General features: G+C 53.2%; 2 protein-coding genes across 2 annotated transcripts; one reads left to right on the forward strand and one right to left on the reverse strand.

Annotated features, from left to right (window-relative positions):
- The first annotated feature begins 6,012 nt into the window (after window positions 1-6,012).
- Window positions 6,013-14,168, forward strand: LOC146764261 (uncharacterized). Its single transcript, XM_085565332.1, has 2 exons — window positions 6,013-7,818; window positions 8,265-14,168. The coding sequence occupies exon 1, from the start codon at window positions 6,984-6,986 to the stop codon at window positions 7,806-7,808; it is 825 nt and encodes a 274-aa protein (XP_085421458.1). The 5' UTR covers window positions 6,013-6,983; the 3' UTR covers window positions 7,809-7,818; window positions 8,265-14,168.
- Window positions 14,169-14,591: 423 nt separating this feature from the next.
- LOC146764262 (tapasin-like) lies at window positions 14,592-18,219 on the reverse strand. The gene is made up of 5 exons (XM_085564991.1): window positions 18,212-18,219; window positions 16,953-17,130; window positions 16,132-16,209; window positions 15,479-15,785; window positions 14,592-14,692 (listed from the first exon to the last, which is right to left on the reverse strand). Exons 1-5 carry the CDS (start codon window positions 18,217-18,219, stop codon window positions 14,592-14,594), a joined length of 672 nt encoding a protein of 223 aa, XP_085421117.1.
- Between the last annotated feature and the right edge of the window lie 7,029 nt (window positions 18,220-25,248).

The raw sequence follows: 25,248 nt of genomic DNA on the forward strand, positions 1-25,248 counted from the left end.
GTCCTGTGCTATCAGGCTTATCCCCAGAGCTACCATTAGATCCCCCCCCAGCAAATTATAATCTGCTTCTTCTACCAGTACTATGTTCCCCAGACAAAACTTATTTTCTATTTCCACATTTGTTAAAACCGGAACCTTAAAGGGTTCCCCTTTAGCCCCAATGACCACCATTGAATCCTTGCTTTTAGTACATCCAGGTGGCAGTCGCTGAACTGTAGTTCTTTCTGCTCCTGAATTGACCAAAACCACCAATTCTTGTTTTTGGGGTCTAATTTTTAATTTTATCAAGGGCTCTCCAGGTGTTCTGGACCCCAAATTATAAAGCCCCTGACACCTCTAATCCTTCTGGAAGATCTGTTCATCCTTCATTCTCTTTTACAGTCTCTTTTGAAGTGCCCTTTCTGTTGACAGTAAAAGCACTCAGGGCTGCTAACCTGTTTGTTTATGCCTTTCTTCTGAGAGGGGTTAGGTTTTCCCTGGGGCTGTTGTGTTTGTGCCAGCTTTCCGGGATTTTGTATCTGCTCCTGTTTTTGCACTTCCCTTATCGTGCCACCAGTATCCTTGCCTGTGCTTTTTATTTTTCATCATTCCTTCTCATGTAAGCCTTCTGTGTCTCCCTTAGCAATTCTTGGAGGCTTTTCTCTTGACAAGTTTCTCTTTTTTCTAGCTTTTTCCATATGTCCTCCCATGATTTAGCAACAAATTGTGTTTTAAACAGAATACCCCTGACAGGTGAATTAGGGTCGGTGCCCGAATACATTTGGAGGCTCTTTCTCAGCCTCTCCAGCCATTTGGTGGGTATTTCATCCCTCCCCTGGCATTCCCCCAATGCTTTACTAATGTTCTGTCCCTTTGGTACCATCCCCCAAATTCCCTGTATTACCATGTTCCTTAGCCCTATCATTTTAGACTGATCCTTCTCTGCCTGGGTGTTCTATGATGGCCTCTGTTCAGGCTTTCTCTCGTGCCACTCCCTCCCTGGGGATTCCTGTGTTCTCAATCATTTATTGCAGCCTGCCGTATCATGTCCCGTTCCTCGGCGTTGAATAACGACCTTAGAATGGCGCAGATGTCATCATATGAATAGATGATGTTCCCCAAAAATTCATCCAGCCTCTCTGCCACCCCTAGAGGATTATCCATTAATTTCCGCATTTCCTTGCTGAAAGCTCTTACATCTCCCATATTGATCGGCACATTTACGTACCCAATGACTCCGGGAGCGGTTGGTACTTCCCTTAGAGGGTAAAGACTGGGTCTGTCCCCTTCCTCCTCACTATCATCATGGTTTTCTCTCCGTGTCTTGCACCGTGTTCTGCTAGCTGGAGGATAAGCAGTTTTCCCAGGGGGAGGTGTGTGCCCGGGATCGTCTGCCTGTTGTGGTGCAGGTGGGGCTGGGAGGGACCTGATGGGTCCGGCAGCAGCGGAGCCGAGGGCTGTGTGTTAAACGGCGGTGCCTGTGCCTGTGCAGGCTGAGGCGGGTGCCCTGCTGGTGCAGGCACAGGGGCCTGAGCCTGGGGAGGAGAATTCAGGTACAGGGGTGGAAGATTGTCCAAGGGCTCTGTCTTGGTTTGAGAAGGCAGGAGTCTGTGAAGGAAGGCAAAAGCCTCTTGTGAAATGGAAAAGGTAAACTCCCTCTCTCCGAATTACCACAATTTCAAAAAAAGCTCTTAGGTAAAGATATGGGAATGGGAATAACAGTACCTTATTAGGAGAAAAATTAAATAAAAATAATAACAATAAAAATGTAATTAGTACAAACAAAACTAGTGATAGAGTCAGAAACCTAACACCCTGAGGAGTTAGGGTGTTGGCAGTAGTCTAGTTAAATGGTGGCTGTTTTTCCTGGAGTGGCAGATGAAATGCTGCTGGATTGGTGATCTCTAGAAGGGTGGAGTTTTCTTTGGAGGTCTGGTAGTAGTTGGGCTTGGTCTTCCTCTGGGAATCCAGCAGAGAAAAGAGCTGCTTTTCTGGGAATCTAGCTAATAGCTGCTCAGTGTCCCAAAAAGTGCTGATTTTATACAGGTAGGGGTGCTTGGCTCCTCCTTCTGGGTGGAGCATCTCACAATGGGATGATGTAACTTTACTGGTCATGCAGTGAGTCTATCGATGGTCCATGAACTGAAGATATCTCCCCAGAGGGAGACATTTGTTCTTGGAAGAGATAAGAAAACTGCCCAACCTCCAACAGATGGCAGATAGGATACATGCTTCTCTTACAAGCCAGGACAATTATTACGGAAAATTATTCTCATAGTGTAATCTTGTCTCTGAAACTGCAGGGAAAAAAAATTTCCAACAATATCTTTAGTGCTAGAGAGTCAAGGCATTCCTTGGTTCTGGCAAAGATGTGCAACAGAAATCATTTCATTCACACATAGGCCGGCTGTGCAGAGAAAATTATCCCATGACATGTGAGTTTTACTAGATTTTCCTAAATTTATACAGTCTGAACTAATCTAAATCCATTGGTTTAATGTTCATTGCTTCCAAGTTGTGTAGTTTTTAGTATTTGGTTTCCTACTGGACCCAGATTTCTTTGCCTCTGATGTTAATTAGGTTCGAACTCCTGGATTTCCTTCTCAGCCTTTTGCAGACCAGGTGCCTCTAACTCTGCCGGGGGCAGTGTCTGGGGTAGGTGTTGGTTGCTGTTTCCTGCTGGGCACTGATGTTTTGTGGGTATCTTTTGGGGTATTCCCAGTGGGTTGAGATGTTAAACTCATCTCCACGGAGTGGTGTAACATCCCTTAACAAAACCTTTAACATTTCTTTCCCCAAGGCCAAGGCAAAGCAAGCCTGAGTAGAGAAATAATTTTTTTTTTTAATGAAACTTGCTACATTTTCCACCAACCCAGCTAATGCAGTGTGAGTGTAAGTGAGTGGAATTGTCCCGGTGTGTCCCCAGCAGCTGTGGCAGTGCAGGCCCAGAGAGCACTGAAGCTGCAGCAGTGGCAGCAAGGGCTGGCCCCGGTGGCTGGAGCTGCCCAGGGAGGGTGGCCAGGCCGAGGATTTCAGCAGAGGAGGTGTGGGCAGGCCCAGGGCCTTGCCCCGCTGTGGAGCCCTGGCTGCTGCTGCGCTGCCTTCAGTGCAGGCTCAGGGGGGCCTCCCATCCTCCTGCTGCAGGCGGGAAGTGCAAATCTCCGGGGCTGCAGAGACCTGGAGCCCAGGCTGAGGGGTCCCCCCGTGTTCAGCTGTGCTGGCGGCTGTTTCTGGCCTCGGGGCCCCTTGGCATGGGCCACGCCACTTGGCCACCAGTGGTGCTGCTTTGCACTCCTTAGGCAGAGCCCATGTCCTGCTTGGATGTTGGCAGCAGCAAAGTGCCAAGGCAGGCTCTGTGCCAGCCCAGCTTGCTGGGAGAGAGATTGCACCAGAGACAGGATTCTGGCCACAGACTGCTTTAAATGTGCATCCCTTATCTCCACCCTGCACTAGGTGGAGAATTCCCAGGGTAAGGAATTCCTGAGATCAATTGCAAGGGGAAATAATTGAATATCTGCCCTAGGTCTGACTCTTCTTCTTGCCCAAGCCAATGGCAAAAGCCGTCCCCATGGCATCTTGGTTTCTATCCCCAGCTTCCAAAGGTGTTTCTTTCTTTCCCCATTCATTCTTTGTACCCAGCCTGAGCTCTGGGGGTGCCAGGGGTTCTGGAGGTCCCATTGTGTTCCTAAAGCTCCCATAGCCCCCTGGAGGATCGTTCCTGGAGAATGAGTTCTGCTCTCTGAGTCTGTTGCTTCCACAATCCCTTTTCTTGAAATTATGTCTTTTAGAAATACCTTAATAAGTGATCCAGTGGTTGCTGAGCAATCAGAATTGCTTTTGCCCCCCTGTTAGGTGAGATGGTGTCACCAGAAGATATTGAAGCCTTCCTGCTCAGGGCATTTCAGTGCCAGGCTCTTACAAGCACACACAGCTGTGCCGGTTGAGCTGACCATGGGGGTAACCTGTGCTTTGTCTGATTCCCTTTCCTCAATAACAGCGTGTCTTGGAACTCTTTTCCCTTCTGCTGCCCTTGAAGAGCCATCCACCAAGACATTTTCTGCCTCAGGCCAGGCAATGTCTCCTGAATCTCCCCCAGGCTGGGTCTGGAGCTGTGTCACTTGAATGCAGTGCTGGGTTTCTTCCCAGCCCCTCTGTGGGCTGTTCAAACAGGAGGCTGGGTTAAACCCTTCCCCTGTCCTCAGTTCTGAATCCTCCTGTGCCACTGAACAAGTTTCACACTGTAATAACCGAGCACTCCTCATCCATTGTGAGGTTCTTTTGGTTATCAAAGCTTGAACTTGATGGCAGACTGGAACAGTTGGAGATCCTGTTGTCATCAGGTTTTGAGCCTCGGTTCTGTTGAAGCTGTGGCTGCACAATTCTGCAGGCAATGAGGCCACTCTGGCCACTGGGTGAAATATTTTGGCCCAAGGATTCCTTTGGCATGGCCCTGTTGAACATTCACCTACAATTCCAATTTCTTTTCTGAGTCTGGAAGAGCCCCAGCTGAGGCATCAATATTTTTGGTTCTTCATTTTCCCAAGTTTTGCTCACTTTCTCCTGTCCATACCACAGCATGGAGGCTGTGTGGGATTAAAAAGTCCTACAATGTTCTGGCTGGAACAGAGAATCCTCAATCCAGGCTGTGTACTTCCCTATTTATCTTTCGAATTGTCTCAGCTCGTTTTTGGTGCTGGGAAATGTTACTTCTGAGATTGCCCAGACCCTCTCTGGGTCAATCCACCAGGAATCTTCAGTCCCACTATTTCTCAAATGTTTAACCTTTTTCTCCAGCATTTGCACTTCTTTTTCAGATACTCAAAAGGTATTTTTTAGATAGCAAATTGAGCTATTTCACAGGGGCTTAGTCTGCCACTTCTCCTTGTCCTCCTCATTGGAGCCATCCGATTCCCTGACTGGCAGGATAGGAGTGCTGTAGGGAGACATCCCTGGCTCCAAGAGCCCTGCCTTTAGCAGGGGCTCCATACCAGGCTGAGCCCTTCCTTCCCTCCCCTGGAACAGGGTGTTGCTTTTAGCCCTCACTTGGCCTGGTTGCTTCCGAGTAACTTGGAGAGGCTCCACATCAAATTTTCCCCCTGGGGCTGCCCACACCTCTGGGTTCCCTTCAGCACAGGCCTTGCCTGACATTTGACACAAAGGTACAGCAGCAATAGCCTCTGTATCACCTTTTACAATATTACAATACCACCATCAAATTCCTTCCTGGTTCATAAAAATGACAGTAGGAAGAGAAATAAATTAGTTTATTTCAAACCTATTCTCTTCAGCTCCTAATAGTGATTGAACAAATGACACCAGCTCAGCTTTCCCATTTATTCCCTTAATAATTAAACATACCTTTACAATTTTCCCCCCTTAGGTGTAAGATTCAGAGTGGATGGAGAGGCCCCTGTGTCCATCAGGAGAGGCCTCCTCTGGATGCAGACGCAGCCTGAATGTTCTCCAGGGCTCCAGTGTGGTGGGTCCCCAGTGGGATGGGAGCTCAGAGAGCCCTGACAATCCATGTCCATGCAGGGGTGGACTTGCTCCTGCTGAGGGTGCTGCTGTCTGTGCTTGCAGTGTCCTTGTGGGCTGCAGCTGGAGCCCTGACTCCTTCCCAGGGGCTGTTTGGGTGGGCTCTGCCCTGGCCAGGAGGGCAATGCCTCTGCCAGGTGCTTGTGGCCGACCCCGTCATGCCCTGGGTGCTGGGGCCCCCTTGGGCCCTGGGGTTGATCCCTCAGGGGCTGTGGGAACTCTGCCATGGCCTTTGCCTTCAGCTTGGCCTTTTGCTCATCCCTTCTTGCTTTCAGCTGCTGTGCCCTTGTGCCCAAGTGCTGCAGGGCCTTCTTGTGCCACTCCTGCAGCCCCGGTCACTGCCCGTGGGTGCTCATCCTCTGAGAGCTGCTGAGCTTTCTGCAAAACCTTTCCTTTCTGCAGGGACCCAAAGCAAATCCTGAACAGCAAATCCTGATCCTTCCATGTGCACTCTGCATTTCCCAGCTGTTCCTTTGTTTTCCCCGTTGTGCTCAGGGTCCCTGCCCAGCCCGTGTGGCAGAGCCGGTGCCTGTCCTGCCGCAGTGTCCAAAGGCGGCCCCCCCGGCGGGCAGGGCCGGCAGCTCCCCGGGGCCGGGCAGCGGCCGGGGCGTCCCGCAGCCTCCTGGGGGCCGGGGGCCACTGCCGGCCCTGCCCGGGGCTGGTGGGGTCAGGCAGCGCCCGGCGCTGAGCCCCGGCTGCCCCACAGCCCCGGCCCGGCCCCGCAGCTCCCCACAGGCCCCAGCCCGTGCTCCCGGTGCCGCACCTCTGCGCCCGGTGCTGCCGCTGCCACCGCAGAGAAACCCCTGGCATCCTGACCTCCTGCTTTTCCTCTCCTGGAAACCAGGGATGGAAAGGAGCCGGCAGTGGGTGCTGGGGCTGGGGGCAGGAGGAGAAGGGAAGGAGAAGCAGGCTTGAGGAACAAAATGGTCAAGTGATGCAGGTGGCGGGAGAAGATGGGATTGTGCAGGAGAAGGAGGAATAGCAGGAGGAAGAGGAGTGTGAGGAAGAGTAGAGACACAAGAGGAGGAGGAGAAGGAGCAGAAAGAGGAAGCAGTACAAGTTTCCACCACTCCTTATAGTTGCAGCCTCCCCCCAGCCCCAGGAGCGCTGCTCCCTCCACATGTAGCAGGTGACCGTTGAGGGGGATTCACGATTTTCACGGGGTGAATCTTGGTGTTTCTGAGATTTCTTGAGCTAAATGTTGGTGCTTTGGTTTTATTTGGCAGCTGAATATTTATCTTTTGGAGGAGGGTTTTGCTGGCTTTTGGTGTTTGGGGTGTTTTTGGTTTGTGTCTTGAAAGTTTACGGGATTTTTGGGCTGAATCTTGGTGTTTTGGAGGTTCTTACAGACACAAGATTCCCGATGACTTCCTGAGATCAACTTGGGCAAGGAGGAACCTCCAGTCCAAGGTGCTCTTCTCTTGTTTTTTCCCTCAAACCAGGATTTTTCATTTCCAGGGCGTGGCTGGATGGAGGAGGAGGGAAAGCCCCGGAGATGCTGCAGGAGGAGGAGCTGCAAACCCAGCCCAGGGAGCAGTGGGAAGGAAAGAGCCCCCCTGAGCCAGGAAGGCAGGCGGAGATCCAGGCGGAGCTCGGAGCTGGTGGAGAAGCCTCATGGCAGGGAGAAGCCCCACAAGTGCTTGGAATGTGGGAAGGGTTTCAGCCGGAGCTACCACCTGATCCGGCACGAGAGGATCCACACTGGGGAGAGGCCCTACGAGTGTGGGGAGTGTGGGAAGAGGTTTCGGACCAGCTCCCATCTCCTCAGACATGAGCGGAGTCACTCAGGGGAGAGGCCCTACCGCTGCCCCGACTGTGGGAAGGGCTTCAAGCACAACTCCAGCCTCACTGAGCACCGGCGCATCCACACTGGGGAGAGGCCCTACGAGTGTGGGAAGTGTGGGAAGAGCTTCATAGACAGGTCTTGCCTGATCAAGCACCAGGTGGTCCACACTGGGGAACGGCCCTATGAGTGCTTGGAATGTGGGAAGAGCTTTGGGTGGATCACTGCCCTGAGAAAACACCAGCGCATCCACACTGCGGAGAGGCTCTACGAGTGTCCCCAGTGTGGGAAGAGGTTTCAGACCAGCTCCAGTGTCCTCCTACATGAGCGGATTCACACAGAGGAGAGGCCCTACCGCTGCCCCGACTGCGGGAAGGGCTTCAAGCACAACTCCCACCTCACTGAGCACCAGCGCATCCACACTGGAGAGAGGCCCTACGAGTGTGGGAAGTGTGGGAAGAGCTTCACACAGAGATCAACCTTGACCAAACACCAACGGACGCCCCACTAAGGGAAGCCCTGTGAGTGCCCCGAGTGAGGGAAGAAGTTTGGAGTGAGGGAAGAGAGTGAGGGAAGAGCTTGGTGCGCTGCTGCAGCTCCATCCCCCATGGGAGGATCCGGGCTGGATGATCCCCAGTGACCCCCGTGGGGCAGAGCCCTGGTGTCCCTGTATGGGGAATAAAACAGAGAGTAAAGCAATGGAGCTGATAAAGGGGCCCGACATCTGAGGCCTGACTGAGCAGAAACTGTGGGAGACACAGACACAGTTTGTCTCCCTGGGCAAGAAGAAGGGACAGTGGGGGGTGACAGGGGTGTGACAGAGGGGATGAGGGGGTGACAAAGGGACAGAGAGGACAACAGAGCCCTCCAGGGAGGGGACAAAGGGGACCCTGGGAGGACACAGGGGCCACCGCTGGAGGCCACAAGTGCCACCAGGTCCCTGACACCTCCCTTGTCCCCTCCCCAGGTGTCCCCGTACCAGCTGGAGTCACTGGTGAATGTGGTGGCCACCCTGTGTGTGGCAGCCACCGTGACCAGGTTACAGAGGGACGAGCAGCAGCTCATGTCCCCAGAGTCCCTGCACGGGAACCTGAGGAACTTCACCTGGAGTCTCGGTGAGACCCTCGAGCAGGGCGATGTCACCTCCCTGGGCCACCGTGGTGTCCCCTCCCTGGGCCAGGCCCTGGCCGTGCTTGGGGCCACCCCAGGGGCACCTGGGCCGATGTGAGAGCTGCGGGCTGGGCCTGGCAGGAGTTGGTGGTCAGGCTCAAGGACAGCCGGGCCCTGCTGGCCTGGGATGCCACCGAGCTCCGCGACGCCCGCTGGGACGCGGCCATCGCTGCCATCCGGGCCGGGGATTCCTGGCACAATAAAATCTCAGAGTGTGCATGGACAAGTCCAAGGCAGTGTGAGCTTTCTGCCAGGATTTGGGAATCCTTTACGAATCCAATTCTCACATCCCTGGGCCCCCCCGGTCCCGGTGCTGTTCCCGGGGGTCCCGTGGCTCTGGGGGTCAAAGGGGAGGGGGCGGAACCCCCGTGATGGGTGGGGGGCACAAAGGGGGGTCCGGGCCCAGTGCTCGGGGAGGTCGGGGGCACTGAAGGGGTGCGGGTGCGGTTTTTGGGGGGTCCCGGTGCTCGGTGAGGGGGGGTCAGTGCTCAGCAGCGGGGGCTGTCCAGGGACCCCCCCCGGCCCCCCCAAATCCCAGTGGGGTGTGAAAAACAAAGTTCACTAAGGGATTACTAAACAAAGTTAATCAGGGATAAAAAAGGGTTTTGGGGCTCGGCCAAAGAACTCCCCCTCAACTTGACCCTTTGTTCTCCGGATCCGGTTCCACTGCAGGGCCACGAACACACTCCTGAGTTTTGACATTATTCAAACACTCCCGGGAGGTTTGGGTGTCCCAGGAACTCGTGTTTGGGTCTCACCTCTGACTTGTCTGCAGAACATTCTGTAGATTAAGTCGATATATTTGATTTCTTCTCATGGTTCCACCCTGTTGTTTCAGGCCCCCTGATAAATTCATAAATTCTTCTGAGCTTTGTGTCACTGGTATCACCTGGTGAGGCTGGTCCGCAGATGTGGGAAACAACTGAATTGTTTTACACCTGAGTCAGTCACACAAAAGTATTTTAACATTGCATAGTCTCTATTTCAGTATTTGTTATTAATCTATTTAATGTTTATCTATTTTTAATTTATTAAGGCCTATGATACAATATCTGTTTATTACTCAAGCAGTAAATTTATTATACACTGCACACATAAACTGATCGATTTTATTTTACCAGCGAACAGCTGCAAGGAATTATCAGTAATCAATATCAATACCAAGTACCACAGCAAAATCCTCCTGCTCAATAACAACGTGCAGAAGGCAATACAGAATTTCAAAAGCTGATTATTCTATTGTCATTTATAACCTGGCTCTGCTGCAAGGCACCGAGGGGCTCATTCAGCCCCTGACCCACCTCCACCCCATCAGTGTCCCCAGAGCGTCCTCAGAATGTCCCCAAGTGTCCCCAGTGACGTCACCCCAGGAATTCCCATCAGCATTTGGGACAATTGCAATGAAAATTCCCAGAAAATTCCCCGAATTCGTCTCAAATCCCGCGTGGGGAGGGGAGAGGGGAGAAGTGACAGCAGCGATGTCCCTGATGATGTCACCGTCCCCGACGACGTCACAGCGGTGACATCGCTGTCCCTGCAGCAGCCTCGGGATGTCCTCTGTGAAAAATGCATATTTTATGGTTGGCTTTTGCAAGTATTAAATTGAATAGGATTTGTATTATGTTACATTGATTAGTAGTGCTGTATTAACATTTTAATGGTAGGGTAAATGCAGATTTGTGGTTAAAACGGAGCTTTTGTGGTTAAAACAGAAACTCTGTGTGTGGGAAGAAAGGAATGAGGTACTTGCACCGGGACAGCAGCCGCAGGACACCGAAATCTTGCAGAGAAAAAGAATTTACAGCTTATTGTAAATGCAGGCGAGCCGGGGGGAAGAAATGACGATGCCTGACTCCAGCTCAGAAGGATGAATGGTTTCTTTATTAGAACTATACTAATATACATTAATATACTGTTTAAAGGAGACACTAAAACTACAAACCTGCTTTTTCTATTAATACTCTATTTAAAGGAGATACTAAAACTACAAACCCGCTTTTTCTATTAATATACTGTTTAAAGGAGATACTAAAATTACAAACCTGCTTTTTCTAACTCCCAAATCGAACTCCTCACAACTCGTGACCCTCTCTGAGATTCCAGCCCCAGGTGGGTTGGATTGGCCCCAGGCTCAAACGATCCTCACCAGAGCCCAACCCAGCAACCACCCCACAACAATTTGGGTAACAAATCGTTAAACAATTCTCCAAACACGTTCCACATACTAAAACAAGGAGCAGAAACAGAAATTGTTTTCTCTTTCGTTTCCCTCTGTGCTCCTCTGTGGAAAATGCTGGGAGGCAGAGCAATGTGCTGCCACAAGCGCTCCCTGATTAAAGGAAATTCACTCTCCGTGCCCCGCTCAGCCCTGCGGGCGCCGCGGGATTGAGAAGAGGCTGCCACTGCTCCGGGCTCTGTGGCTGGACAGGATTGATGCATCATGCATGAGATCGATGAATATGCAACAGGCTGCTGCTTTTGGGTTATTCCTTGTTCAAGGCGTGGCTTTGGCAGCTCAGTGCCCGAACCATCCGGACGTCCGTAATCCCTCGCTTTTTATTGTCTTGTCACTGTCCTGACCTCATTGTCCACATTGTTATTGCTCTGATTTTATCGCTGGTTTTTAGTAACTGTTTTATTACTAATAAACTTTTACAATTTTAAAAACCAACTGATTGGCATTTTTTGCAGTGCCCAAAAACATCCGGATGTCCGAAATTCTTCACTTTTTATTGTCTTGTCATCGTCCTGACCCTCATTGTCCAGATTCTTATTGCTCCGATTTCATTGCTATTTTTATAACTATTTTATTACTAATTAACTTTTTGAATCACTAATTTTTTAACATTTTCAAAACCAGCGAGTGGCATTTTTCATGGTGCCCAAGAACTCCTGGATGTCCAAAATTCTTCATTTTTTATCGTCTCATGGTGTCCTCATCCTCATTGTCCACATTTTTATTACTCTGATATTATTTATTAGTTTATTTTTTTTGTTACTATTGTATTTTTATTTTTATTTTTAATAACTATTTTATTACTAATAAATTTTTAAAATTTAAAAAATAACTGATTGTTATTTTCCACAGTGCCCAAAAACTCGCAGATGTCCGAAATTCTTTGTTTTTCATCGGCTTGTGGTGCCTGACCCTCGCTGTCCACATTTTTATTACTCTGATTTTATTTTTAAATTTTATTTTATTTTTATTTTATTTTTTTCTTATTTTATTTTTATTGTTTATATTTTTAATAACTATTTTATTACTAATAAACTTTTAACATTTCAGAAACATCTGATCAGTGTTTTCACAGCGCCCAAAAACTGCTGGATGTCTGAAATTCTTCATTTTTTATCGTCTCGTGGTGCTCTGACTCTCATTGTCCAAATTTTTATTAATCCTATTTTATTGCTATTTTTATACTTACTCTATTAATAATTAACTTGTTTGAATCAGTAATTTTTAAAAGATTTTAAAGAAGCAGAACTGGTATTTTTCATGGTGCCCAAAAACATCCGGGCATCCAAAATTTTTTTCTTTTTATCGCCTCGTGGTGGCCTAAATGTCATTGTCCAGATTTTGATTACTCTGATTTTATTTTTTATTTTAATTTTATTTTTTATTATTTTAATATTTTATTTTCTTTTTTAATAACTATTTTATTTCTAATAATTTTTTAAAATTTCAAGAACAACTGACTGGTGTTTTAACAGTGCCCAAAACTCCCAGATGTCCAAAATTCTTCATTTTTTATCTTCTTGTGGTGTCCTGACCCTCATTGTCCACATTTTTATTGCTCCGATTTTATCGCTATTATAATTATTAATTTATTACTAATTAACTTGTTTAGCTATTAATTTATTACTAACTTGTGTAATAATTAATTAATTACTAATTAACTTGTGTAATCAGTGATTGGTTTGTGATTTTACAGACGCGCGATCAGCGCTTTCAGAGCTCGCGGCGAGCGGGAAATGTTACACGGGAACGAGCTTTGGATCGATTCCTGTGTGATACTGATCAATAATCAATAACTAATGATGGATCGATTCCTGTGTGATACTGATCAATAATCAATAACTAATGATGGATCGATTCCTGTGTGACATTGATCAATAATCAATAACTAATGGTGGATCAATTAATTTGTGACATTGATCAATAATCAATAATCAATAACTAATGCTGGATCGATTCCTGTGTGATACTGATCAATAATCAATAATCAATAACTAATGCTTGATCGATTCCTGTGTGACATTGTTCAATAATCAATAATTAATAACTAATATTGGAACTATTAATTTGTGATATTGATTAATTAATAATAAATAATTGACATAGGATTGATTTCTCTGTAGCATTGATTAATATTAAATAATAATGAGTGGATAAAAGTTTCTGTAATATCGAGTGATTAATAATTAATAATTACTAATATCTAATAACATAGATAGATTCCTTTGTGATATTGATTAATAATTTATAATTTATATTGGATTATTTTATTTTTAACATTGATTAACACTATTGGATTTGTTACTTTGTAATATTAATAATAATTAATAATATAGGATTGATTTTCTTGTAATATTGATTAATAATAAATAAATAATAACATAGGATTAATTTACGTGTAATATTGATTCTTAATAATCAATAATTAATAATTAATATTGGATAGATTTCTTTGTAATATTGATTAATTAATCCTTAATAATTGATAATAGATCAATTTCTTTTTAGTGTTGATTAATTAATAATCAATAGTTGATATTGGGTCTATTTCTTTGCAATGCTAGTAATAATAAAGAATTAATAATTAGTACTGAATTTATTTCTCTGCAATATTGATTAATTAATAATCAATAGTTGATATCGGATAAATTTATTTGTAATGGTTAGTAATAATCAAGTATCAATAATCAATAATCAATAATTAATATTGGATTGATTTATTTGTAATATTGTTAAAAATGCCGATTGAATGATGCGCAGCTGTTGATTATTGATAACTCACTGATACTGATTATTGATGATTCACTGCTATTGGTTATTGATAACTTGTTGCTATTGCTCATTGGTAACTCCCTGCTATTGATTATTGATAAGTCCCTCCTATTGATTATTGATGACTCACTGCTTCGGATTATTGATAACTCTCTGCTATTGATTGTTGATAATCTGCTATTGATTGTTGATAACTCTCTGCTATTGATTATTGATAACTCCCTGCTACTGATCATTGATAACTTACTATTATTGATAATCTGCTATTGATTATTGATAATTTGCTATTGACTATTGATAACTCACTGCTATTTATTATTGATAATCTGCTATTGATTATTGATAATCTGCTATTGGTCATTGATAACTCACTGCTATTGATTATTGATAACTCACTGCTGTTGATTATTGATAAGTAACTGCTGTTGATTATTGATAACTCACTGTTATTGAATTGGAGGTGGGGAGATGAAGGAACCCGGGGGGAGGAAACTCCTTTTTTTTCCTTTCCTCCCCCATTTTTTTCCCCCTTTTTTTGTCACTTTTTTTCCCCCCATTTTTTCCTCCTTTTTTTGCCCCTCTCTCTCCTGTGACAAAAGTGAAGATTTGATGAGAAATCGATAAAATGGGAAACGAAACTTTTCTAAAATTGCTTTTTAAAAAAAAATCCAATGAACAATTGGAGCTGGGTAATTGGTTCTTTAATGACTTTAAATTTGTGCTTTGGGTTTTTTAATCAATGCTTTAAAAAAGAACCTTAAAATCCAAACTGGAACAAACTCCTCCAGTGCCACCAACCCCACCAGTGTCCCCAATGTCCCCAAATGTCTCCAAATGTTCCAAATCCCCACTCAGGACACTTCGGTTTGGGGGGTGGATGTCAACCCCCGTTTATTTTGGAAATATTTGGTGACACTGGGGACATTTGGGGACACTGGGGAAATTTGTGGTTGGGGACATTTTGGGTGGGGGGGTGGTTGGGGACATTTTTGGGGGTTTGGGGACATCAGAGCTGTCACATGAAGAGCCCCACTGGAGTGAGAGAGGAGGGGACACATTGGGACACTGGGGACACGGAGATGAAGTGGGACACTGGGGACATTGGGGACACCAGTGTCACCTCCCCGCCGAGGGCCACAGGCGCAGGCTGAGCGCCCCGATGACGATGGTCACCAGGGCCATCCCCACCATGTCCTCCACGCTGGGCCCGGTGGCACCTGTGGGGACATTGGGGACGCGTCACCGACACCCCCGGGTGGCACTGAGCCCGTCCTGGTGGCACCGGCCTCACCCCAATGTCCCCAGCTCTGCTCCTGATGTCCCATAGGAGATCCCAGTCCTGTCCCAAGTGTTCCCAACCCTGTCCCAGCTGTCCCCATCTCCATCCCTGTGTCCCCAACCCTGTCCCCAGTATCCCCAACCCCTTCCCAGGTGTCTCCAACCCTGTCCCCAATTCCAACCCAGGTGTCTCCAACCCTGTCCCCAGTGTCCCCAGGCATCCCTGGTGTCCCAAGACCCTCCAAACCCCGTTCCCAATGTCCCCAAGTGTCCCAAACCCCACTCCTGATGTCCCCAACCCCATCCTGGTGTTCCCAACTCTATCCTCAGTGTCCCCAACACCATTCCTGATGTCCCCAACCCCATCCCAGGTGTCCCCAGCCCCAGTCCTGGTATCCAAGACCCTCCAAACCCAGCTGCAGGTGTCCCCAGCCTTGCTCCTGTGTCCCCAACTCCACCCCAGGTGTCCCCAGCTCCAGTCCTGGTGTCCCAAGACCCTCCACACCCCATCCCTGATGTCCCCAGTTGTCCCTAACCGCATCCCTGATGTTTTCAAGTCTCCCAAACTCCATCCCTGATGTCCTCAGGTGTCCACAAACCCTGTCCTTGATGTCCCCAGATGTCCCCAATATTCCCAGCTGTGCCCAAACCCTGTCCTAGATGTCCCCAGGCATCCCCAGACCCCATCCCTGATGTCTCCAGGTGTGTCCCCAGGTGTCCCTCACCTGCCACCACCACGGTGACCCGGTGTGGGGTGTCCCATGGCGCGTGTGTCACCAGGCAGCTGTAGCTGTCCCCTGGCACCGCTGCAGCCACGCGCAGCCCTGCGCTGCGGCTGAAGGTGCCGTCGGCCGCGTGCTGGTGCCCGGAGCTCCAGCTGGGCCCCAGGGTGGTCACCGGGGTGTCCCCCAAAGTGTCCCCCAAAGTGTCCCCCAAGGTGTCCTCCAGGCGTGGCCGGGCGTGGCCGCGGGCACGGCGCTCCCAGCGGATCTCCACGTCCAGCGGGAAGAAGCCGACGGCGTCGCAGCGCAGCTCGGCCGGGAGCCCCGGGGACAGCCGGGACGGCAGCAGGGACACCCTGGGAGGGGCTGGGACACGGGACAGTGAGCTGGGGATACTGGGAGGAACTGGGAGGGACTGGGAGGGAACTGGGAGGGACTGGGAATGGATTGGGAAGGAACTGGGAGGGACTGGGAGGAAACTGGGAGGGAACTGGGACATACTGGGAGGGACTGGGAGGAACTGGGAAGGACTGGGACATACTGGGAGGGACTGGGACATACTGGGAGCCCCTGGGAGCCCCGGCCCCGCCCATTCCCGGCACTGACCAATCAGGCGCAGCCGCAGCACCTGCTGCACCTGCCCTGGGCGCGCTCACGGAGCAGACGAAGGCGCCGTCGTCCGACCCCGAGAGCGGCGGCAGCTGCAGCGACACCACCCTGGCGCCCCCCGGCGGCTGGGAGGACCGAGGAAACGTTCGGCCTCAGTGGCGCCCCCCGGCGGCTGGGAGGACCGTGGCTGGTCTGTGCCCAAAATCACACCAGAACCCCCCCAAAAAAACCCCAAAAAATACTCCCAAAACCCCTCAAAAATTGCCCCCTAAACCCTTCCAGAAACACATTAAAAAAGTCGCCAGAAATCACCCCCAAAACTCCCCCAAAAAAACGCAAAAAATGCCCTCAAAACCCCCAGAAATCACCCACCAAACTGCTCCAGGACCTCCCAAAAAGCCCCAAAAATGCTCCCAAAACCTTCCAAAAAACCATTCAATGCCCACAGCGCCCCCTAGTGGCCAGCAGGTTCAAGGCTGTCCCGTGCCAGTGGCGCCCCCTGGTGGCCGGGAGGGCCAAAACCATCCACTGCCAGTGGCGTCCCCTAGCGGCTGGGAGGACCAAAGCAGTTCCATGCCTGCAGCGCCCCCTAGCGGCCAGGAGGACCACGGCTGTTCCAGGCCCACAGCGCCCCCTGGTGGCCAGGAGGACCAAGGCTGTCCATTGGCGCCCCCTACCGGCTGGGAGGACTGAGGCCGCCCACTCCCAGCAGCGCCCCCTGGCGGCCAGGAGGATTTGAACTACCCCCCCGCTCGGCGGCGCCCCCCGCTGTCCCCGCAGGGCTCCGCAGCCCCTCCCCTCCCCTCCCCTGCGCGGTGCCGGGGGGGCTCCCGTGGCCCCCCAGGAGCAGCAGCACCCCCGGCACGGCCTCGGTGCGGCGGGCGGCGGCCGAGTCGAAGGCCAGCAGGCGCCGCGTGGCGCCGTGGCGGTGCCGCAGCCGCTGCAGCGTGAAGGGCCCGGCCGGGGCGCAAAGGCGCAATGCAGCCGCCCCGGCGCCCCCAGCAGCGCCCACATCTGCGGCATCCGCGTGGACACCAACAGGGACACTGCACGGTGGGACAGGGCGTCATGGGTGTGCGGACATCGGGGACACCGGGGGAACATTGGGGATGTGGGGACATCAGGGAAGTGGGGGGACATTGGGGACACCAGAGACATTGGGAACAATGCGGATCTGGGGGGACATCGGGGACATCAGGGATGTAGGAGACGTGGGGATAATGGGGACATCGGGGACAATAGGGGGACATCAGGGATGTGGGAACATCTGGGGGGACATTGGGGACATCAGAGACATTGGGATAATGGGTGGACATCGGGGACATGGGGACATTGGGGTCACATTGGGGATGTGGGGACAATAGGGATAATGGGGACAATGGGGGGACACTGGGGACATCAGAGACATCAGGGACATTGGGGACATTGGGACAGTGGGGGGACAATGTGGAAAATGGGGATGTGGGATGTCCTGGCTTGTAAGATAAGCATGTATTCTATTGCCATCTGTTGGAGGTCGGGCAGTATTCTTATCTCTTCCAAGAACAATGTCTCCCTCCGGGGAGATATCTTCTGTTCATGGACCATTGAATGACTCACTGCATGACCGGTAAAGTTACATCATCCCATTGTGAGATGCTCCACCCAGAGGGAGGAGCCAAGCACCCCTACCTGAATAAAATCAGCATTTTTGGGGCACTGGACAGCCACTTCGCTGGATTCCCCGAGGAGCAGCTTCTTCTCTGCTGAATTCCCAGAGGAAGACCAAGCCCAACTACTACCAGCACTTCAGAGAAAACTCCACCCTTCTAGAGATCACTGCTTCAGCAGCATTTCATCTGCCACTCCAGGAGGAGCAGCCACCATTTAACTGGACTACTACCAACACCCTGACTCCTCAGGGTGTCAGGTTTCTGACTCCATCACTAGTTTTATTCATACTAATTACATTTTTTAAAAATTATTATTTTAATTTAGTTTTACTCCTAGTAAAGAACTGTTATTCCATTCCCATATCTTTGCCTGAGAGCCTTTTCTTAAATTGTGGTAATTCGGAGGGAGGGGGTTTACCTTTTCCATTTCACAGGAGGCTTTTGCCTTCCTTCACAGACTCCTGTCTTTTCAAACCTAGACATGGTCCTTGTTCGTTTTTTGTCCCTTGTGTGTGTGTTGTGGGCTCGGGTCTGTCTCTAGATCCCCTTGTAGGCAGGGGCGGCCCTGTTGGCCGTGCGGAGCCCCCGTGGTTTTCTGGGCTTGTGCCAGGAGGGTTCTGGGGTGGGTTGAAGGTCGCTGCTGGGGGCTGCCAGGTGCCCATGGCACACCGCCCTGAGAGCGCCCGGTCTCGTCTGATCTCGGGAGCTGAGCAGGGTCGGGCCCTGCTGCTGCTGGGGGCAGCGAGGACGATGTCAAGGATGACAACCTCTTGCTCCACCTGACCACCGGCAGGCTGAAGATGGTGGACTTTGATTCTGACATCTCCTTCAAAGCCAGGTTCCACAGGGAGTTTGCAGATGAGTCCACACGCAGGGGGATGCTCCCAGATTTGGGCATTGTACAGCCTGGCTGGGAACCAAAGGTTCCCCCTTTGCTGGGGCGGATGCAGCTGATCCTTCAGTCGGCTGCCAGGCTGCTTTTGGCAGGGCTGGGGCATGGGCTGGGGTGGGTACGAAATGGGAGTGGGCTCCTGGCCCTGCCAACAGCCCCCAGCACCCACCGTGCCCCGGGCTGGGGCTGGGCTGGGGCAGCCAGCCCGACACAAACAAACCCCCATGGTGGGAGCAGAGGTGGGACTCCAGACCCTGTGCAGGGGCTGCTTTGCTTTGCAGGCAAGGAAGGGCTTGGGCTGCTCCACTGCCCTTGTTTGCTTTGGGATCATCATGGGGGCCGTGCAGGGGAAGGGAGAAAGCCTGGGGTTCCCTCCCCATGGTGGGTTTTTCCCTGGCATGCAGGGGTTGGGCCTTCCTTAAGGCCCTGACAGAGATAAGATCTTTGACCTTTTTTCTTGTTCCCCTTTTTGTCTGTAATCTATTATCAATAATTTGATGTTTGTTTTCCTTGAGGAAGCGTTCCAGGTGGGGTCCAGTCTGGATCAGGCCGTGCCTGGGAGCAGCTGCGGCGTGGATGGGCCGTGCCCTTGGAGAAGGCTGAGGGCATCGTTTGGGACCAGCTTTTCTTCCAGCAGGGGATGGCGTGAGGTGGGTCCTGTCTGCTGGGGATGGTGGGATCAGAGCTCTGGGGAGATGGCAGCGAGCACAGGAGCGTCCTGCTCTGGGCAGCTGCTGAGGGCTGGAGGTGCCGTGGCCGGCTGCAGGCTGGGCACATGTCCTGCCCTCCTGCTCTGCTCCCAAAGGCAGCAGTGATGGGCAGCTCTGGGCACAGCTCTGGCACGGCCAGCATGGCCTGGGCACCGCGGGCGGCTGGGACAAGGGGACAGGAGCCTTCAGCTGACTGGGCTTTCTGGTTTCTCTCCTTGCAGCCGGGCTCTGTGGGTGCTGAGGCTGCTCTGGGCTCTGCCAGGGCCCTGCTGGAGCTCAGCACCGGACTGCAATCAGCCAAAGGAGAAATGGGGTGCCCTGCAGCACAGACTGGCTTGAGCATTTCAGCAACACAGCTCAAGTCTGCAGAGTGTACACCTCCAAGGAAAAACACACAGCCACCCAAAAAATAAACTTGTTCAATAACTTCTGAAATGAAATCAATCTGGGATGACCCCAAATGACTTTTTGCAGCTTGCTCAAGCAGTAGCTCAGCCCTTCTCTGAACTGTTCTCTCCCACACCTGCTTTTTACTTCCCAACTGCTCCCTCTTTTCCCCCAGTGAGTTCCCAGCCCATTCCAGTCTCCAGCACACTGTTGCCTTCCTTGCTGCCCCTCACCATGAGGAAGGCCCAGTCCCAGGCTTAGGGACTCATCCTGTCACTGGCTGAGGAGCAGCAATGTCTCAGAGGTCTGGTGGGATTTTAGTGTCATTCAGAGCTGCTCTCCAGCCCCTAGCTCTCCTCACTGCTGAGTTCCCGGTCCCTTTTCCTCGTCCTTGCAGCAGGATGAGCTCTGTGAATCCCCTGGAGCCTCCCCACTCTTCCCAGCCCACGCACCCACCTCAGTTAGGCTGAAGCTGCAGCTTCTGTGTCTCCTCTGGCACACCAGTGCAGTCCCCTGTGCGGGGAGCCCCAGCCCCAGAGCACAGCACTCAGCAGTGCAGTCGGGGCTGGAGCAGCTGCCCTGCAGCCCTGCCTTGGCTCTTGGTGGCAGGGAATGCTCCCTGTTTGCAGCTGTCCCTGCAGGATGGCCCCAGGGCAGAGCCCAGCCGGGCTCCCAATGCAGCCCCTGAAGCTTGAGGCAGACAGTGGTCCCAGAGCTGAGGTTCACGGGGAGCCCCCGGAGCTGTGCCTCGCACTCTGTTGCCGTGTCACCGTGCAGGCTGGCTTGTACGGGGTGAATGTACCAGCCCTGCTTTGACTGACAGGGGCCGGGCCCATCACATCTCTCCCAAGGCTGCAGGCATTGCCCAGGCCAGAATCTGAAGGGGCACAGAGATCAGAGCAGTGAAATCATCCAGACTGGGTTTTCAAAGGCCCTTTAGAAGGAAGGGCTTGAGAATAAACGTGCTCTGTTTGCCACACGAACATCGGGGTGAGTGGTCTCTTTGGCTCCAACCCACTTTCCTCCCCGAGCCAACGTTACCCACTCCCTCACACGTCCCCCCTGTGCCTTCCCACTGCCTTGTCCTGTCAGGGCTCCCACAGCCCCTCATCCCTTCGTGGCCCCGTCCCCTCAGGGTCTCCCCAGCCCGGCCAACCTGCCCGGCAGCAGCGCCACAGCCCCACAGGAGCTCCAGAGGAGCCCCACCAAGAGGCACCTGGGAGCCCTCAGCAATCCAGCCAGCAACACACGGGCAGGAGGACACGGATGGCGCTTCCTGCCTGGGACAGGGCTTGTGGCCATCTCCAGGCACCGCTATCACAGAGATCCCCACAGCTCCAGCCCCTGCCCATCTGCTCTGTGGGCAGCACAAAGGCTTCAGCAGAGCCACCAAAGGCCAAGGGGCTTCTGGCCATTTTCCCTGCAACCCTGCATGCCTGGGCAGCTTGCTGAGCCCAGGAACCCTTTTACACCCTCTTCCCCTCGGCCCTGCAGAGCCTGGGCAGCAAAATAAAGATCCTGGCAGTCTGTCTATAGCAACACATCCTATATTTATACGCTAAAGAAAAACAAAAAGAAAGAAAAGAACAATCTTAAAGAAACGAGACATTCCTGCTGGCTCGGGTGGCCCCAGCAGACAGAGCCTCTGGGATCAGCTCTCTGCAGAGCTGCAGCAGCGCAGCCAGCCGAGCCCCGACAGACGAGGCCGTCTCCTCCATGCCCTGCGGAGCCGATCCTGCAGGTTGTCAAAGATGGAATATGGAGCTCTCTCTGCTTCCTGGAGGATGCACAATGTTTGTACTGCCAGGCTTGCGACGGCGACGCTGGTGTCATTTTCCATGCCTTCAAGGGCTGAAAGAGAGAGGAACAGAGCCATGGTCAGTTCCCACATCTGAGGGGACCCAAGAAGACTCTGTGCCAGGGCCATCCCAGCCGGCTCTGGCCATGGCCAGCAGGGAGCAGGGACCAGCTGGATTAGCCCGAAGCTGCTGGCCACGAATCCCCCAGGTGCCCTGAAAGCTCTGTGTGCTCTGCCCACGCCGGCCCTGGTCCGCACAGGGAGCAGAGCCCTCCGCAGCCGGGGCAGGGCTCGCAGCTCCCCCGGCAGCCCCCGCTGGCAGCCCGCTGCCCTCGCTCACCCTCAGAGAGGAGCTGGAGCTCTTCCTTCCTCCCCCTCAGGTGCCGCCCGGCCGTCCCTGGGAACACAGAGCCTGTCAGGCCCAGGGCACAGCTCCCTGCCAGCGGCGCCGCCAGCCCTGTGCCCACACGCCCTCCTGGCCCGGCTCGTGGCTCACCCATGAACCTGACGGCCGCCTCTCGCAGGGGCTCCTGTGGGCTCTGCAGGTAGGGCAGGGCCCGGCGCAGGTGCTTGGCCACGCTGCTGCTGTCCTCTGCCAGCTGGAGAGAGCGGCAGGAGGGAAGGGTTGGCCCCGCAGCCCCCCGGGCTGGGGCTCCATGGGCACCCGGCTCAGGCCGCAGGAGCCTGGAGCAGAGCCCGCGCGGCCTCGGGCTGCAGCAGCGGGCAGGGGCACAGCTGCCAGCCCGCACACCGAGCACCGCGCTCAGGGGCTGCTCCAGGCTGGGGCTGCGGCTTCCCGGCCCTCCTTACCAGGCACTCGGGGAACTGCCACAGCTTCTGGTTCTGCACCAGTTCTCCAAGATCCCTCCTCTTGAGGAACTCGGCCGCACAGAGCAGTGTTTCCTGAGAAGCCTGGAGAGCAGCAGAGACGCGGAGATGGCCCCACAGCCCAGGGCGCAGGACCCCGTCCCTGTGCCAAGGCCAGCAGGAGCTGCAGCCTGCGAGGCACCAGGGCAGGGCCAGCCCAGCCCCTGCCAGGGGCCAGCGGCAGCTGCCGAGTCCTCACCTCTGCCACTCTCTGGTTCTCATCGTGGCAGTGCAAGGAGAGTGGCAGCAGGCTCTGGCGCACGTGTGCCTTCAGGACCTTTCTCTCCTCTTCCGGAAAAAAATCCAGCATCTCCTTGAAGACAAACAGGGAGCACAACTGCACCTGGCTGTCCTCCTGTAGGAAAGGAAGGAAGAAAGACCTCAGCATCAGCTGCTTCAGGCCCACCTGGGCACAGCCTGTGAGTGCACAGGGCACAAAGTGTGCGGGCAGCACGCACTGGCCGTGGCTGGAGGCGCAGACCCTTACATTGTCAAAGAGTGGCAGGAGTGCCTCAGCCAGCTGCAGGGCGATGGTGCTGGTTATTGGGGCACCATTGCAGAAAAATAAAGCTCTGAGGAGAACCGTGGTCATCCTGAGCATGGTGCTGTCATCTTCCTTCAGGAGTTCCACGAGCCTCTCATGCAGGCTCCACATCCTTATGGCCATCTATTTGTGGAACACAAGTGTGTGAAACACCATCCTGCTGCCACAGGGCCCAGGGGCCCAAGGCCTGTGCCAAAGCCCTGGGGCAGCTGCAGCAGGAGGCAGGAGAGCTGGCAGCAGCTGCCTCAGTGCCCCAAGGCCAGCCAAGCCCCAGGGACTGCCTTCCCCAGCCCCACGCTGGCAGCACGGCTTCAGCCCCTGCGCTCTTCTCACCGAGACACTGGTGGTGCCGAGCGCCACGAGGCCTCGGAGCGCCAAGCGACGCCTCCCCCTGCACTCGCCCTGCAGGTGCTTGGACAGGAACTGCAGGACGCTGTCACGGCGCTCACTCAAGTTCAGGTGTTCCAGGATCTGAAAGGCACAGGCCGGTGACGGGGGAGCGGCCTGCGGGAGCCCAGAACTGCCCAGGGCCGGGCCCAGGTAGCAGCACAGGGCACGGGCTCCGTCCCAGGCACTGCGGCCAAGAGAGGGCAGAGAGCCGGGAGGCAGCTCAGCGAGGCAGCGCTGGCCTTCAGGCTCACCTCCACAAGGAACGCCAGGGCAGCCAAATCCCGGCACGGCGTGTCCTTGCTGAGCAGCCCGAGCAGGTGGAACGCAATCCTGGAACACGCGGCTTCGGATGCGCGGTGCATTTCTCTGACAGGAGGAAACACGAGTCAAAGCCCTTAGCCAGTGGGGGCAAACCTCTCCCAGGACTGCCTCACAGAGCTCTGGCCTTTCTCCACCACCCTGCAAGGGGCAGCTGAGCCCTCTGGGAGGTTGCTGCTCTTGGGCACGCTCCTCTCCCAGCCTTTTGCAGCCTCCTTGGCCGTCCCTTGGTGACAAGGCCTTCTGGCCCACGGCCACAGGGACTGTGTGGGGCACCTCGGGCACAGGGCACACATGCCGGGGACAGCTGGGGAGCAGGGGGTCTCACCTGGCCAGCACGCCCACAGCACAGTGGTGGGTGTCAGCACAGAGCAGTGTGTCCCAGCCACGCTTGTCTTCCATGGCCACCACCACATCCTCATAGTGAAGTTGGCAGAGCAGGGCCTTGAGGGTCTGCTCTGCAAAGCTGTGCACAGAGCAAAGCTGAGGTTACACTGGGAGCACTGGCCCCTGCCCTGGGCACATGGCAGGGACAGGAGGACTGGCATGGAGCACCTGCTGGGGCTGGTGGCAAGGCCGTGTTGCTGCTGGCATCCCTTCCAGAAGGTATCGACCTCCTCTGGCACATCCAGAGTGCTGAAGAGCACTTGGAAGAGCAGATGCACAAAGAGGCCGGGGAAATACACGGTGACTACATGTGGCACACAGGGCAGCTGGAGGATCTTCCACATCACCACGGTTGCCTGCAAAGGACAGAGCAGCCCGAGACAGCGTTCAGTGCCGAGGTGTCCGTGTGGCAGGGCCCGAGCACGGGAGGGAGAGGCCCGGAGAGACGCAGGGGGAGCACCGGGCCTGGTGACCCTGGAGCTGCCCCGAGGCCAGGTTTCAGCCCAGCGCCTGAGGCAGGGAGACGCCGTGGGGGAGGGAGGATGGAGAGCTGCTGGAGAGGTGGCCTTGGGGCCAGCAGAGGCAGAAACTCACAGCCAGGGCAAGGACAGCCGTGTGGTCCCCATCGGAGGTGCACGTGCTGTGCTCTGGCCAGCTCCCCAGCACATCCAGGAGTACGAGCATGGCCGGCTCTGCAGTCCTCAGCGAGCACATGATGTTCTTCCACATGGCCAGAGCAGCTCTGTGGGGTCAGAGCTCTGTCTCAGAGGAGTCTGGGACACAGCAGCGTGGCCTGGGCGGCAGCGGGGAGCTGAGCTGCTCTGCCAGCCCTGCCTCTGCCCACTGCCCCTCACTGGCAGCACGCAGGCAGCCCAGCCCTGTGGGCACTGGCCCCTGAGGGGCAGGGGGAAAGCATGGCAGCACGCTGGGGGGCTGGCAGGGGCCAGGGCTGGCAAAGGGAGCAGCCAGAGGGCCCTGGAATTCTCTGTGTCAGACACCTGGGAAAGGCTGCACATGGGGAAGGGCTGCTGAGCCCTGAGCCCTCTGGGCAGGTGAGCCCCATACCTGTCACACAATGGGGCCACACGCAGGAGAGCCATCACCACGTCAGAGGGCTGTGCCTCTGTCAGATCCAGAAGGGGCCTGTACAGATTGTACTCAGGAAACTCATTGGCCACGAGCCACTGGTGGATGTACCTCACCATGGCGGGCACCTGGA

The sequence above is a fragment of the Lonchura striata genome, chromosome 35 (genome assembly GCF_050655825.1).
Source record: "Lonchura striata isolate lonStrDom1 chromosome 35, ASM5065582v1, whole genome shotgun sequence".
Lineage (NCBI taxonomy): Eukaryota > Metazoa > Chordata > Aves > Passeriformes > Estrildidae > Lonchura > Lonchura striata.